This window comes from Crinia signifera, chromosome 4 (genome assembly GCF_055691185.1).
Source record: "Crinia signifera chromosome 4, ASM5569118v1, whole genome shotgun sequence".
Classification (NCBI taxonomy): Eukaryota; Metazoa; Chordata; class Amphibia; order Anura; family Myobatrachidae; genus Crinia; species Crinia signifera.
The window spans coordinates 115,031,172-115,048,095 of record NC_139220.1 but is presented as its reverse complement, the minus strand read 5'-3'; the positions used below and the strand labels follow the sequence as shown (position 1 = coordinate 115,048,095).

At 42.2% G+C, this 16,924-nt stretch overlaps 1 protein-coding gene across 1 annotated transcript in view; it reads left to right on the top strand.

Moving 5' to 3' along the window:
* APPL2 (adaptor protein, phosphotyrosine interacting with PH domain and leucine zipper 2) overlaps positions 1-16,924 on the top strand; it is a 97,338-nt gene that overhangs the window by 45,291 nt on the left and 35,123 nt on the right. The window contains exons 10-15 of the mRNA XM_083182290.1: positions 6,847-7,005; positions 8,795-8,983; positions 9,936-9,978; positions 15,561-15,617; positions 15,708-15,796; positions 15,930-16,094. Of these exons, the coding sequence (XP_083038416.1) occupies positions 6,847-7,005; positions 8,795-8,983; positions 9,936-9,978; positions 15,561-15,617; positions 15,708-15,796; positions 15,930-16,094 (702 nt within the window). The remainder of the gene's footprint in view (positions 1-6,846; positions 7,006-8,794; positions 8,984-9,935; positions 9,979-15,560; positions 15,618-15,707; positions 15,797-15,929; positions 16,095-16,924) is intronic.

Genomic DNA, 16,924 nt, shown 5'->3' with positions numbered 1-16,924 from the left:
TGGTGTCACCCCACCTCACCCCACCTGCCCCCAAAAGGCTGTGATTGGTCCGTCGGAACGACGGACCAATCACAGCCATTACACCACATAGAAAATACCAGAGACAGCTCTGCAGCCGCCATTCCGGTCAGGAACAGCGTGCAGAGCGGTCTCCGTGCCCATCTGTGCCCTATACTTACCTGATCAGCGTTGGTGGCATCCGTGCCAGCTCCTGTGACTTCCTGGTGCTTGTGTTGCTGCTGCTGCAGCAGCGTCATTGTGTCAGAAATTGTGTGATATCATTTTGTATCTGCTGCCCCCCTTTTGTGCTGATCAGTATAAACTAACTGATCAGGGTTTTTTTTTTTTATATATACCCTGTCAGGTTGCACCCACAGTTGTGTGCCTGCTGCCCCTCACTGCTAATCAGTTGCATCACTGATCAGCAGTTTTTTTTTTTTTTTGGGGGTGTTGTGGGGTTTTTTTTTAAATTTTTTTTACACCCACTGTGATTTTGTGGGTGTCCTGTGGCCGCAGAGCGCTGATCAGTGACGTACATCACTGATCAGCATTTTTGGCACAGGGTTGATCTATTTTTTTGATCAAATTACTGTTGCCTTTGACTCATCAGCATTTTTTTTTTATTATTTTTTTTTGGACGGTGCTGTGGAGTCTTTTTTTAAAAAATTTTTTACACCCACGGTGCTTTTGTGGGTGTCCTGTGCCCGCTGAGCGCTGATCAGTGACGTACATCACTGATCAGCATTTTTTATCTAATTTTTTTTTTTGGGGGTCAAATTCCTGTTGTCTTTGACTCATCAGAAGTTTTTTTTAAATTTTTTTTTTTGGAGGGTGCTGTGGAGTCTTTTTTTAAAATTTTTTTTACACCCAAGGTGCTTTTGTAGGTGTCCTGTGCCCGCTGAGCGCTGATCAGTGACGGACGTTACTGACCAACATCTGTGCTCAATTTTTGGCGCAGGAGTGTTTTTTTTTCTTTTAACTTACACGTGTTAAAGCACTACATACACACTACATACCCCCCGTGTTGAAATAAAGTTTGTACCCCCCCTTACACTATACACGTGTTGAAACACTACACTTAAAAATAATAAAAATGTCCCAATCATCGCAAAGACTGTTTTCAGCGGAGGAGGCATATGCCCTTCTTGCCTCTGACACTGACACAGCCAGTGAAGTAAGCGATGAATTGGCATTTGTCTTAAGCTCCTCTTCCTCCTCTAGTGATGAGGGACCCCCTCAAAGACGCCCCCGTAGAGCAGCTGAGACCCCCCCCCTAATGATTGATCTCGTATGGACCCCACCACCAGACAATTTTGAGCCCCAGGTTCCTGAGTTTTTGGCCAACCCAGGAATCCAATTTGATAGTACAGGCCTCAAAGAAATTGACTTTTTCAAAGTCTTTTTCTCTGATGATTTTATAAATTTAATGGTGGACCAAAGTAATTTATATGCCCAGCAGTTTATTGCCCAAAACCCCACGTCATCATTTGCTAGGTGGACCCCTGTAGATGCAGTAGAGATGATGACGTTTTGGGGTCTGGTGTTACATATGGGCATAGTTAAAAAGCCAGAAATTAGGCAATATTGGAGTACAGATGTTCTGTACAGCACCCCACTTCATCGTATGGCCATGACCCGGACTCGTTTTGAGACGATCCTTAAATTTTTGCATTACAACGATAATGCACAGTGCCCACCCAGAGATGATCCCACCTTTGACCGGCTATTTAAAGTCAGGCCGGTCATTGATCATTTCAGCGCCAAATTTGCTGAGATGTACATCCCCCAAAAATTCATTTGTGTAGACGAGTCACTTATACATTTTAAAGGAAGGGTTAAATTCCGCCAGTACCTTCCCAATAAGAGGGCAAGGTATGGTATAAAAATGTATAAGCTGTGCGAAAGTACCTCAGGGTACACCCACAGGTTTAGGGTATATGAAGGGAAGGACACAAGAATTGAACCGCCAGAATGCCCCCCTCCCTCGTAGGTGTTAGTGGATAGATTGTCTGGGATTTAGTGCACCCCTTCCTGGATAAGGGTTATCACCTCTATGTGGATAACTTTTACACCAGCATCCCCCTGTTTAAGGCCCTTGGTTCAAGAGGTACAGCAGCTTGCGGTACTGTGCGCAAGAACCAAAGAGGCCTCCCAAAAACGCACGTTGCCCAATTACTGAGAAAGGGTGAAAGCAGGGGAATATGCACCGAAAATATGTTGTTGGTCAAATATAAGGACAAGAGGGATGTCCTTATACTGACAACAATTCACGGAGACAGTACCACCTCCGTCCCTGTACGAGGTACCAGTACCCACACCTCAAAACCTATTTGTATCCTTGATTACAATAAGTACATGGGCGGAGTGGATCTTTCAGATCAGGTACTGAAGCCGTACAGTGCCCCGCGGAAAACAAAAATCTGGTATAAGAAGCTGGCCGTGTATACCATCCAAATGGCACTGTATAACGCTTACGTACTATTCCGTTCTACCAGCCAGACGGGGACATTTATGCACTTTCAAGAGGAAGTCATAAAGGGCCTAATATTTGGGAACCAGCAGGCAGAGGGCCCCAGTACTTCTAGTACTGGCCCCAGTACTTCTAGTACTGGCCCCCGTATTGTATCAGGGCAGCATTTTCCTAACGAAATCCCCTCCACTGGAAAAAAGGGCAGGACACAAAAAAGGTGCAAAGTTTGCTATAAAAAGGGAATACGAAAGCAAACTATTTTCCACTGTGAAACTTGCCCCGACAAACCCGGCCTATGTATGAAGGAGTGCTTTAAAATATACCACACATCTATGGATTATTAGGTTCATCATTTCACCGTGCTTCGGGGGTCTTGCTAATGCGACATAGCACCCACCATTCATTCCACCAGAATGTGTGCTGCAAAATCCAAATATCACTCCTTCCCTTCTGAGTCCTGCCATGCACCCAAATGGTATTTTTTGGTCACATATGAGGCATTGCCGTACTCGGGAGAAATTGGGGCACAGATTTTGGGGTGCTTTGTCTCCTTCATTCCTTGTGAAAATGAAAAATTTTGAGCCAGAACTGCATTTTTGTGTAAAAAATGTAATTTTTCATTTTCACAGCCCAGTTGTACCAAAATTGGTGAAACCCCTGGGGGTTTGAAATGTACACTATACCCCTAGATGAATTCCCTGAGGGGTGTAGTTTGCAAAATGGGGTCACTTGTGGGGGGGTTCCACTGTATTGGTGCTTCGGGGGTCTTGCTAATGCGACATAGCACCCACCATTCATTCCACCAGAATGTGTGCTGCAAAATCCAAATATCACTCCTTCCCTTCTGAGTCCTGCCATGCACCCAAATGGTATTTTTTGGTCACATATGAGGCATTGCCGTACTCGGGAGAAATTGGGGCACAGATTTTGGGGTGCTTTGTCTCCTTCATTCCTTGTGAAAATGAAAATTTTTGAGCCAGAACTGCATTTTTGTGTAAAAAATGTAATTTTTCATTTTCACAGCCCAGTTGTACCAAAATTGGTGAAACCCCTGGGGGTTTGAAATGTACACTATGGTACTTGTGTATTTTGGCGGCACCCCCGATGTCCGTCGTACGACGGACAGATTGCATCGCATCGCATGCCATGCACCCGATGGCATACGATGCGATGCGACACGATTTTGACCCCCTATACGACCAAAAATCGTATAAGCACCCTAAAGTGTGCTTTTGAGCACCCAAATAGGTGCTTACAATGTTAAATGCACCCCCACGCCACCCCCCCACTATAAACGTGAACCCGAAGCGTGGCGAGCGCAGCGAGCCCGCGAGGGGCGGCGGTACGCGTCCTACGACCTTTTCATACCCCCACTATCCACGTCGGCGTGGAGTTGAGAATAGAATAGTGTGGCGAGCGCAGCGAGCCACCGAGCCCGAAGCGTGGCGAGCGGACGCGGATACCTTCACAGGTAAACGCGTCCCTTCGCGGGCTTCACAGGTATCCGCGTCCCCTCGCGGGGCTCGCTGCGCTCGCCACGCTTCGGGCTCAGTGGCTCGCTGCGCTCGCCACACTATTCTATTCTCAACTCCACGCCGACGTGGATAGTGGGGGTATGAAAAGGTCGTAGGACGCGTACCGCCGCCCCTCGCGGGCTCGCTGCGCTCGCCACGCTTCGGGTTCACGTTTATAGTGGGGGGGTGGCGTGGGGGTGCATTTAACATTGTAAGCACCCAATTGGGTGCTTAACATTGTATAAGCACCCATTAGGGTGCTTATACAATGTTTAATCGCATCGCATCGTATGGCATTGTATGCCATGTACAATGGCATACAATTTCAAAATTGTATGCCATCGTGCACTATCGTACGATATCGCGTCGCATCGCATACCATCGTATACGTTATGGTATGCAATGCGATGGGCGCCGCCAAAATACACAAGTACCTACACTATACCCCTAGATGAATTCCCTGAGGGGTGTAGTTTGCAAAATGGGGTCACTTGTTCCTAACTTTTAGCATCTTATGGTGCCTAGAAACCTACATGGTGCCTAAAAAATAATCTCATAAAAAGGAGGCTCCAAAATCAAGTAGGTGCTCCTTCTATTATGAAGCCTGTGGTTTGGTCAACGTGCACACTAGGGCCACATATAGGATATTTATGAAAACAAAAGAATTGGGGGAATCAATTTTTAGTCACATTTCTCTAGTAAAATCTACTGTGTTCCTTAGAAAAATGTATTAAAATTGAAAATCTGCAAAAAAATGAAATTTTGAAATTTCACCTACACTTTGTTTTAATTCCTGTGAAACACCTAAAGGGTTAACAAACTTCCAAAATGCTGTTTTGAATACTGTGAGGGGTGCAGTTTTTGAAATGGCATCATTTATGGGGGTGTCTCACATACAAGTCCCTCAAAGTCACATCAGAACTGAACTGGTCCCTAAAAAAATCAGTGTTTGAAATTTTCTTGACAATTTGAGAATTTGCTATTCATATTTTAAGCCTCCTAGTGTCCAAAAAAATTAAAAGGAGGTTGAAATAATGATGGAAACATAAAGAAGACATATGGTCTATGTTAGTTATTAACTATTTTGAGTGGTATGATTATTTGTCTCACAAGCAGAAAATTTAACATTTTGCAAATTGCAAAATTTTCAATTTTTTTACGACATTTTGATATTTTTCACAAAAAAACACAGACTGTATCGACCAAAATTTACCACTAACTTGAAGTACAATGTGTCACGAGAAAACAATCTCAAAATCACTGGGATAAGTAAAAGCAAAAAAAGTTATCCCCACTTAAGTGATACATGTCAGATTTGAAAAAAAGGGCTCTGTCAGGAAGGCAAAAACAGGCTGTATCGGTAAGGGGTTAACATGTGTGGAATATGTGGTAAGGGGTGGAATATGTGTGCACTCAAATAAAACAATAAAATCACTGCCTGAGCAATGCAAGTAGGCCAGACACCCCCCAAAACATTGGCAGGAAGTGTCTGTGTGTAGCACGGATTGGTCCACATGATGGTGCTTTCATCACTGTGTCTGTGTGTGGTGGTTGGGACCTGTAAGCGACAACTCTGATTGGTTAGTGGAGCGGTCTCTGTATCTAGAATACTGCACATCCCCTAGGTAGCTTAAGGTGGTAAGCAATGAATGCAACAACTTATCAGGCCTTTAATGCATTTCATTCAAATACAAAAAAAAAAAATATTTTGTCATTAACTGTAGAATCTTACATTTTTATATATATATAATTTTTTTCTTTATTTTTTTTATGCACCTCACATCCATTTTGTGCTCCTGGGTTCGCTAAGTTGTCATTTTGTCAGTTCCACTTATTTTTTACCCTGATACTCACTGCTTAGGAGGAGTCAAAAGCCCCAGTGCTTTTCTGCACAGGCCTGGTAACCTCAAATTTGACTTGATAAGTCTGAGATTTTTATTAAAATGTAGGTTATTTTAATGATAAACTCAAATTTATTAGAACTGGAACGGATTATGTAAAAAGTAAGATGAGTTATCTTTGGACTTCTTCGTTTGATTGCTTTTGATTTGATTTTTTTTACATTTGTTTTGTGATTTTGTTTTTAATCTTCTAGGTTAAAGTGTTTTTTAGTGAATATTGTTGATTAAAAGTTGTAATCTGGTGATTTATCGGATTTATACCTCTAGTCTATTTGACTGTAAGTTTAATTTTCCAGTGTCTTTTATACTGTATCTCTTGGTGACATCCCACTAAAGCTCTGTGTTTTGGTACAGCATTACACAAATGCCAAATGAGTAGTGCTTATATCTGCACTGCTGTGCACTTAACATATTACACCCTAAGATCTGACATTGCCTGTCAGTTGCTACAGAACGTGATGAACTGTATTGTAATAAATGTACATAAGCTTTATTTATCACAGCATACATTACTACATAAAATAGTTTACATATTAACCTTTATAAATTAAGCATAGTAAAAGTGGGTATATAGCATACACCCAGATAGTTCTATATCTGTATTGCATGAATATTACTGAATGGTCTTCATGCATACACATTGTAGCCACAGGGAGTAGGAAATTGTTAAAGTGCCTACACACTGTACCATATCGGTAGCCATGGGTGTTGGCAATTGCATACAAACTTGCCGATGCCAGCAGGCAATGAGTGACAGTGGGGGCCTTGCTGTCATTAACAACCTGTGGGAGCATGCATTGGCTGTAGGTCGCTGCATACACACTGGGCAATATACTGAGCGATATCACTCAGAAGGACTAAAATGAGAGATGTACAGGTGTGTGCAAGTCTTTAGATGAGATTTGATGAAGCTAGAAGAATCAGAACGTCAGTACATGGTGATGATTACCTGCTCTTGTAGGATACAAGGAGAGTTGGACAGAGAAGCCGAGGCCATGAGAGTTTCTCAGCAGGAGCTGCTATCTGGTAGTGATGCCATATATACACCGGATGCTGATGTTTCCTCACCCGTTATCAACCGTAACCTCATTCAGAAGGCTGGCTATCTGAACATGAGAAGGTAATACCATTCGCTTAAAACACTGTAAATGTGTACTGCTTACAAAACTATAGTGACTAGGGGTAAGTCACTGGGTATGTGCTTGGGGATCAAGAAGTGCAATATGAAATGCAGAAATACAAATTGGCATATGAAATAGCTATTTTTGTTCCAGATCACAGTGTTAGGAAAGTTATTCAAACTGGAGATATTTGACATAAAGTTCACTTGTGTGTTTGTATTCTTATTGAAAGACACTCCGGCCATACAGTTTGTGCCCTTATTATTTTTTAGAAAATGACAAAGGGGATTAGCTGTAACTACACAGGAAAAAGCCATTAGAATCCTATATTATACCTCCCAGTTGTAGACCTTTAAAGTTGGTTATCTTCAGTTATGTTATATACAAGACCAGTGGCGGCTCGTACCTTCTTGGCACTGTCTTACCTTCCTGTTTCTATCACCTCCACAGCCTCTCCTCTCGGTCCCCAGCGCCTGTGCTATGATGACAGGCGCATGCACAGTACAAACATCTGTACTGTGCATGCGGACAGCTTCTATGGGCTGCTTTGGCAACAGTCCATAAAAGTAATCATGGTCCCGGCACCTGTATAATACAAATGACAGGCACCGGGACTGGTGCGTGCGCACTACCGATGTAGGTACTGCGTATGCGCAATTGGGGAATTTGCTCGGCAGCCAGCAGAAAGGCGTCCCGGAGGGAGGGAACATCTCCCAATGGAATTGCCTTGGTGACTGGCACGTCGGACTTCACTACAGTGGCCGATTTAACGGGGGGAGGGGGGGGTCACTCTACAAGACCATGGCACTGTTCTAGCCCTAGAGTAAGGTATACACGTTTTCCAACTAAAAATTATGTATTTGATTTTATATGAAAGTCTTAGTGATGAGAGGTTGGCGTGCTCCCGATAACTATACTGACAGACCTGGATACAACGTGCTCCATTATTTTTTGATGTAACTGGGAAATGTTCCATCCACCACACTAGCAATACATGCCATTGGCCAATACAGATTTGTAAATGTATTAGTCCTCAGTGACTGATCCTTGGGAAAATTCTTCTCATTGGCAGCTGAGATACTTATTAATGTTTGAAGTTACAAGTCCTAGTCTAGGTTATGCTCATGAAATGTCTGGTTGTTATCCCGCACAGGACTATTCTGATAATTAGGTAGTATTTTGTTATCCCTCACAGGACTAGACTGATAATTAGATTAGTATTATATTTTTAACCATCTTATTGAATACCAAAACATGGTGTTGAACCTCAAAACATATGTGCTGGATCCTGGAATATATTTAAAATGCAAATGATTGAAGATTCAACCAAAGAAAAGGATTATTTTGCTGGGCACTCTTTTTGTAACAATTAAAGTAAAACATAACTTTTATTCCTCTATTAAAATATGAATCCGAAAGAACGAACAATATGAATATACATTGGAAATACATATTGAAACACAAAAAAGCACAGTAAATAGTGTACAAATCGATTGCTTAGTTAGATACAACATTATTATTTCTGTCGTAGGCAACTAGATCTTAATTGAGATCAAAGTTAATGATTCATTTAAAATAAATATTTCAAGTTGTGAAGATAATACAATAGAACATTTATCACTTCTAAACACCTGCTATTTTAGTCACAAAAATACAGCCTAATGGGTGTTTAAAAATTATACATCTTCTGTTGTTGTATTATCTTCATCACTTTAAGTTTTTTTTTTTTTATCTGGACTCTTATTATTTTCACACTTCATGAGTATTTGTTTGTGTTGTATCTTTCAGTAAAACTGGCCTGGTTACCACAACTTGGGAGCGATTGTATTTCTTTACACAAGGGGGAAACCTAATGTGTCAGCATCGAGGTGAAGTGGCTGGTGGCCTTATGCAGGATTTGGACAATTGTTCAGTCATGGCAGTGGACTGTGAGGACAGACGCTACTGCTTCCAAATCACTTCTCCATCTGGCAGATCGTAAGAATTCCAAATGTTTCCTCTCTTTTAGTTTGTAGCATATTTATGTGCACATTTAGAGGCCACTTTTTGATGTACACAAGCACTAAACTACCAATGGCACATAACTTGTTTGAAAAGTATAAAAGATTCACACCATACATGTCAAAGGCCACATATGCTTTTTGAATACATGACGTGGCGAGCTGTCATTGGCCATTTTGAAATGTAATGCCTGATCTGCTGTCCTATCACATCTGTGTCAGTGACAGGAGTGTGCTTTCATGTGGGCTGAAGGCATGTCCCTGTCACTGAGGCAGATGAGTAGGTGCCACTTCCCCATTGATTTTTCAATGGGTTTTCAGTCTCTTTTCTCCCCACGATTTAACTGCGCCCTCCTCTCCTGACAGTTTACAAGTCAGTGGGATTCACCGCTCCTGCTGCCTCCCAGTCTCCCCACAGTGTCCCACCTCATAAATAATAATAATAAAAACAAATAAGATATTTATAACACAGTATGTGTTATAAATATAATCATTGTATTTTTGTATTAAATCATTTATGACAGGTGAGGCACGGTCTCCCCTGCCTCCCCTGACTGCACGTCCATGCATCACACATGTTATCCAAAACACCCTTCAGATTAACCCTCATGGCACAAGGATTATTGTAGCAAATATAAGGTAAAAAATAGTCCAGACATGAGTTGATCAGGGAGATGCACATTTATGGACAGTCTCTTATTTCACATTGGCAGCTCAATACTATGCACAAATTCACTAATATATTACTTATAGAAAATCAACATGGGACGCTGGAAAAATATCTCTTGAGGGGTTTTGAATGATTCCAACATAATTTAGGCCCCTAAAAATAACAGTTTAGGTGAAAATGAGTTGAGGGGTTGGTCCAAATATGAATAAGGCAGCGTATTGGCAGTAGCATAATATTTTTACTATGCCTATTTTTCTAGGAGCCTCATTCTCCAAGCAGAAGGAAAAAAGGAATACGAGGAGGTAATTTTCTCGAGTGCTTGGGTTTTTGTGCTAGTATAATTATTTGATCACTGTGTAAGTACATTGTAATGGCTATTTAATGTTGTAGAAAGGATGTATACAGAAGGGATAATTTCAGGCACTAAGTTCATCTAAGTTCATCTGAAAAGATTGTTCTTCAGGGTTCATTTAAAAACTATACTACAATGCTGCAGAATTATAGTACATCTGCCCGAGATTAGAAATACCCCACAGCCAAGAACATACTGTATCCTGCTTTAACAAATGGTTAAAACAAATTAATGGTTCAGCTGCTGATACAAAATGCAAAATATTGAAGCGCTCTTTGATGAAATATAAATACATTTCTTTTTGCACATATAACATTTCACAGTCAAAAAACACGCTCGGTGTAAAGAATAAGAAATTCCCAGCATTCAAACAAATGCAGCTGCTGTGAAATACTGTATGAGACATTGTATGCAACTGTTCCAGCATTTAACCTGTTGTGAATTGCCTGCAGGTAACACGGCTATACAACTGAAGTAATAGCTTTTGTGTGACATCTACTGCCTCCTGTAAACTGCTACACATTGTTTAAGACTATTTGCTACATATTGGGACAGTACAATTCCTGTGGAGAATGTCTCCATACTAACCAGACAGCCTATCTGCATGACTGGCTTATTTGTGTGGAAGGCTCATGATTTATTCTCTTTGTAGTTGTATGAACCTCTAATCGGAGAATGGACACAATAGGAGACATCATATACTAGACCTCGAGAGTATTATTATAACAGTTTTTCTATTGAAAAATGGCATTGCTTATTAATGATGTACACTGGCCGTGTGCTTTAAATGTGAACTGTGTGACAATAAATAGGCTTTTTTTTTTTTTTGCAAACAGTGCGTCAATGTTTTTATTTACTTTTTTTTTTACCTTGGGGAAGTTCACTTACCTAGAGCTGAAGTTTGACAAAAAAATGTAATTCCCCAATTTGCATTCTGTATATGTGGAGCAGCACCTCTGAGGGTTCCCCTGTTAGGTGGGACCAAATGTGGTTAGAAATTGGTAAAGAAAGGGTTCAGAGGGCGCTAAGAGTAAGCACACAAATATATAATAAAATATTTAATAAGAAGTTGCACGACGGGCATAACAAACAGAATAAAATATTATATAATAATCTCAATACAGTATTGGATAGTGCTTCAGACATTCGATGTTTACAATCATCAGGTGAGTGATACATGGGATCATTGGTCGCAATTAGTAAAATGTACCATTATGAATTCTGTAAACTATAGTGGATTTTGGCCTTCATTGGCAAAGAAAGTGTAGCCATGTAACTCTACCATATTAGAAATCCATGTTCAGTTTTGTGTTCTTTGTCTAAAGTTGCATACATACTGGGTGTTTTTGCCCAGCGTGTATGCACAGCGATGATGGAAAGCCGTCCACTTGGCCGGTAATACCAGCAGATAAGTGGTGGTTGCCGGTGATTATGTGGAAGATCTCATCGCCAGGCGTTACACACTGGGCTTAAGTAAGCAGCTCAAACGGTAAAATTTGCAGCTAAATAGATATATATTATAATATGCATCCTTACGGCTTAATTTTTTGCAGTAGACTAGAACTGTACTACTACAAGTACATACTTGTATCAGGCAGGTTGTGTTTTACTAGTGATTTATTGTATTCTTTCATTATTTAAATTAACATTTTTAATAAAAAAAAAGGTACTTGTTTCCTAGCACGGCCACAATCGCGGGCATCGTGTGTCATTTTTAGTGGTATACGACGCGACCGACGCGATGCCCCCGGTTTTCCCATTGAAATGCATTGAAAATAGTCAAAATCGCGTCGGTCGCGTCGTATGTGGCTAAAAAAGCCTTAAATGGTCCAGACGCGATGCCCGCGATTTCCCCATAGGAAACAATGTTAAATGGCTCAATGTACCCGCGATGCCCCCGATTTCTCATAGGGAACAATGTTAAATACCTCAATTTCACCAAATCATCATAGGGAACAATGTTAAATGGGCCAGAAAGCCCCAAAAACACCCCAGAACAGTGAAATGTCCCCCCAAAAGTACTTTACGCCACCCCACGATCAACGCAAACCCGAAGCATGGCGAGCGCAGCGAGCCCGCAAGGGGCGGCGGTACGCGTCCGACCTTTTCATACCCCCACTATCCACTAGGGCGTGGAGTTGAGAATAGAATAGTGTGGCGAGCGTACCGAGCCCGAAGCGTGGCGAGCCCCGCGAGGGGACGCGGATACCTTCACAGGTAAACGCGTCCCTTCGCGGGCTTCACAGGTATCCGCGTCCCCTCGTGGGGCACGCTGCGCTCGCCACGCTTCGGGCTCGGTGGCTCGCTGCGCTCGCCACACTATTCTATTCTCAACTCCACGCCCTAGTGGATAGTGGGGGTATGAAAAGGTCGGAGGACGCGTACCGCCGCCCCTCGCGGGCTCGCTGCGCTCGCCACGCTTCGGGTTCGCGTTGATCGTGGGGTGGCGTCAAATACTTTTGGGGGGACATTTCACTGTTCAGGGGTGTTTTGGGGGGTTTATGGCCCATTTAACATTGTTCTCTATGATGATTTGGGTAAATTGACCCATTTAACATTGTTTCCTATGGGAAATCAGGGGCATCGCGGCTAAATTGAGGCATTTAACATTGTTACCTATGGGGAAATCGCGGGCATCGCGTCGCGACCATCGCACCCGATTTTTTTACTGCTTGCGATGGCCGCAATGCCCCCGATTTTTCCTCACGATGCCCACGATCATGATCGTTGTGGCCGTGCTAGGAAACAAGTACCAAAAAAAATTGTATTCTTGAATTGATTTTTGCTGAAAATAAATTACTTGCTGTGAAGGAAATAGCATTTGTGTTGCACTTGTTTGATACCTAGATTACTAAACACTGTGAAAGGTATAAAACGAATTCAAGGGAATAATAGAGAAAAGATCTTCAGCAAAATCCATGACCGAATCATTAAACAGCAAAGCTATGTCTAAATCATTGACTAACGTTTTAAGGCCCATACAAACTAGAAGATTAGCTTTCCAATCTGGCTGGTTGGAATGAAAATCTGGAAATATGGGGGAACAAATTACAATCAACCATTTGCTCCCAAAAGTTGGAAAATAGACAAAAGCAATCGCCTGCATAAATAGATTTAATCAATTTGTCTGAATGACCCTTTTTGTCTATTTTCCATGTTTTTCATTCCAACCAGCAAGATTGGAAAGATAATATTCTAGTGTCTATGGGCCTTTAGACTAAAATGTTAGTCAAGATCCACTGACTAAATCTTGACTAAGACCAAAATAAAAAAAAATTGACTAAAAGGTGACATTTAATTTAGTAAAATTTTTAAGAAAGTGAACAAGACTAAAACTTAATAGAAAATCCTTGCCAAAATGAACATGGGTATGAATGTGGTGCTAAGACCAGTATAATTCATTGAAGTGGCTCTGCCTGTTAGGGATAGACTTTGTAAAAGTGTATATAATGGATTATCGCAGTCTAAAGGTACAATTGTGCTATGCGATGCGCACTCCCGAGCACAACCCATCGCACAGCACATAAAGTATGTGCTGCCCATGCTTTAAGTACTAGATTGCATTGTATCTAGTACAAAAAGCACGGTGCTGTAACACATTGTATGCTTTTTGTACTAGATGCTATGCAATCTAGTACATTCATTGCACCGTGTATGGGCACCTTAAGGTTGAGATAGGCCACACGACAGATCTGATATAATGTTGGGCTTGATAAAAATACAAGAAGGTAAGCTGCCAATGTAGGGATATGTTCCCTAGCACCAGTGGCGTAACTAGAAAAAATGCGCCCCCCCCCCACCAATTTCGGCAGCGCACTCCCCACCACAACCTTGCCTGCCCACCCAAGTAATGGTCAACACCTCCTTACCCCTCTGTATGCCGCCGCTGCATTCAGGGACCCGCAGCGCAGATCTCCTCCTGGCTCCATCTCCTGCAGTGATAATGAAAATGACCATCACAAAATGGCTGCCCCCTAATAGCAGACAGTTTTTAAAGATGCTAGAGGAGGCCGCTGCCTCCTCTAGCATCCCTGAAAAACTGTCTGCTGTATGGGTGCAGCCATTTTGTGTGGGGCAATTTTCATTAGCACTGCTGGAGCAGATGGAGAGCCGGGACCGCACACACAGGCGAGTCCCTGCCACAGACACATGACCAAAGCCCTCAGGCAGGTGCCCACACTTACTTCGCACCTCCCTGCCACAGCGGGTCTGCGGGGCTATAGTTATGCCACTGCCTAGCACCCTGGAAAGTGTCCCCTTGGTGATTTTATTGACATGTAAGCACAGGGCGCCCACTTCCTGTGCACGACATATGTTAAATGGGGTTACAACCCTGTCTGTTTTTTAAATCGAGAGGCAGAAAGGGAAGGTAAAGGGATTTGTGTGCCATGTCTTCTGTGAGTGCCAAAGGTGCGATTATGTCACAACACTAGTGGGATTTCCTGATCATGAGTATGGAGGGAACTGAGGTCCACTCCATAAAAGAAACCCCTCTTAAGGGACTTTTATGCATATAGAGGTCCCTGTCACACAGCCAATCCTTTGATACCTGAAGTGGGCAGCAAAAGAGTACAACTAGACAATATCAAATATACAAGCGAGAGACACCATGGAATATGATATATATACAGCAGAACGTCAATCAGTTAGTTTAGTTTCCTCATTTTCGATCTGGATTCCTTCAAACAAGCACTATTTTGTAAAATTCGGAGTAAGGGGTCAAGAGCGAAGTTCCACCATGCTTTTATTACTAATTACGCCTTATTATTATTTTTATTTTGTCCATTTTTGGTACAAAGCATGCTGTCAGCTGTGTCCTCCTATGCCTGGCCCAACTGAGATGCTCCAAGAGAAATAGCATATCCTATTTTTCTTATCATTTGTCTTTGTGGCGTAGCAGATGCTTGTTTGCTAATTTCAAGTATGGAAGTCCGTATGATCACTGTTTGAGGATGGAGTCCACATCACTCTTGGGGGATATGAAACATCTAAAATGAACAAATTCATAAATCTTGTGACTGCTGATTTGAATGCATACCCAAAGGTACAGAAATTGTAAGAATAGTTTCCTATGGGTGTATTTTCCAGAAGTAAGAAATATGTAATTAGGAAATTAATTGAAGAATATTGTTTTGATTCCACAATCCCAGACAATATGTCTTTGTATGGATTTTACAATGCATTCCATGAGATTGGGGAGGCCACTGATAACACTTTTCTTTAACAGTATTGTGGTAAGGGTAGCTGCTGCAGTCATGAGTCCAGCCCTTAAAACAAAAAGCAGTGAATGGGGCTTGGTTCTCAGAAGTGTGTGTGTGTGTGTGGGGGGGGGGGGGGATGTGATCAGGATGGGATAAATAATTCATGTTAAGAATCAATAACCACTTCATTGCTGATCCCCAATTGTTCATCCATTTCCTAGACTTTTTCTGCGGTTCTCCTGCTGGGTGTAAACCTGGTCCATCATCTTGAAATTTTTTTTTTGTATGTTTGAAAACTGTTAATGTTTTTTTTTTTTTTCCTCAATTTCAGTGGATTTCTGCAATCAATAACATTTCTAGACAGATCTACTTATCAGATAATCCAGAGGTATTTCATTTATAAATGGTCACTTCATTTTATAGGAATGAATTCTTGTGACATAAATTTATATTTCCTATCACCTTTGCCTTCTGACAGGCTGTAGCCATCAGATTAAATCAGACGGCGCAACAGGCAGTGACTCCCATCACTAGCTTTGACAGAAGGCATGAAAATGTACATCAAAGGTATTTGGAAAGAAAAGCTTGTCCTATATTATCAGAGACAACATTCTTGAGAACTTCAGCTCAAAGAAAAAGAAGCTGAACGCCATTTTGTAGAAATATACAGCTAATTTCCTGTATTTGCATGTCTGTTCAGTGAGAGCATGAGAGAGACTGTACCACAGGATGAACTGGATAACCAGGTGACAGAGGACGCCATCAATGATCCAGAATCGGAGCAGTTAATAGTCCCTGGAACCCCCATTCAGTTTGACATTGTTCTACCAGCCTCTGAGTTCCTAGACCAAAACCGAGGCAACAGGTATTTCTGAATGTAATGCTGTAAGTGTATCCCCTCACAACCATGTGAGGGTATGTGTTCTGAAAACACACCCCCTTGCATGTGCCTGGAGAAGGAGAAATCCTGTGATGGTCAGCAACTATCGAATGATTTCCCCTGCCTTCGCAAATTTAAGTCAGTCGAGACTGACTTATATTTGCGGCCACCAGGATGAAGACAGGGCAGGCAGTTGACATCAATACCCCTTTTCCACTTGCAGTCCCGGGTCATACACGGGAATGTGTTCCCGGATGCTTCCCGGGACACTACCCGGGAATGTACCCTTTCACACTGCACTCAGACCTGGGATCGACCCGGGACAGCCCCATTCACACTGATCCTGGGAAATCCCGGGTGACTGCCTGTCACACCCCCTCCGGACACAGCTCCAGGCTCCTCAGCGGCACAGGTCACTGCAGGGAGCTTCGGTTTTTCCGGTAATTATTGTGATATAATGGTGATAAGAAGAGTGTCTTGGAAAGAATAACACTGTAGAGATTTTATGTAGAGAAGGTCAAGATCAAGAACCCCATTGACGTCTTCAACGTCTCCACAAATAGCACATAGCATCTCCCTTCATTACTACCTCTAAATCTAGTGTTTAACAATGACTCGCTGGACCCGAAGTCAAACTATGGAAGGTGGTCTACAGAGACTTTCTCCATCCACTCAATGCCCCCCAACCCCACCGTCTCTCACATTGCTGAGCATTTGTGGAGACCAGAGAATTAGCAGTGGATCCAGTTTTGCTATTCATGTTGGGTCCTAACAGGAGCTTCGCAACACACATTCCAGCCAACTCCGTTCTCAAA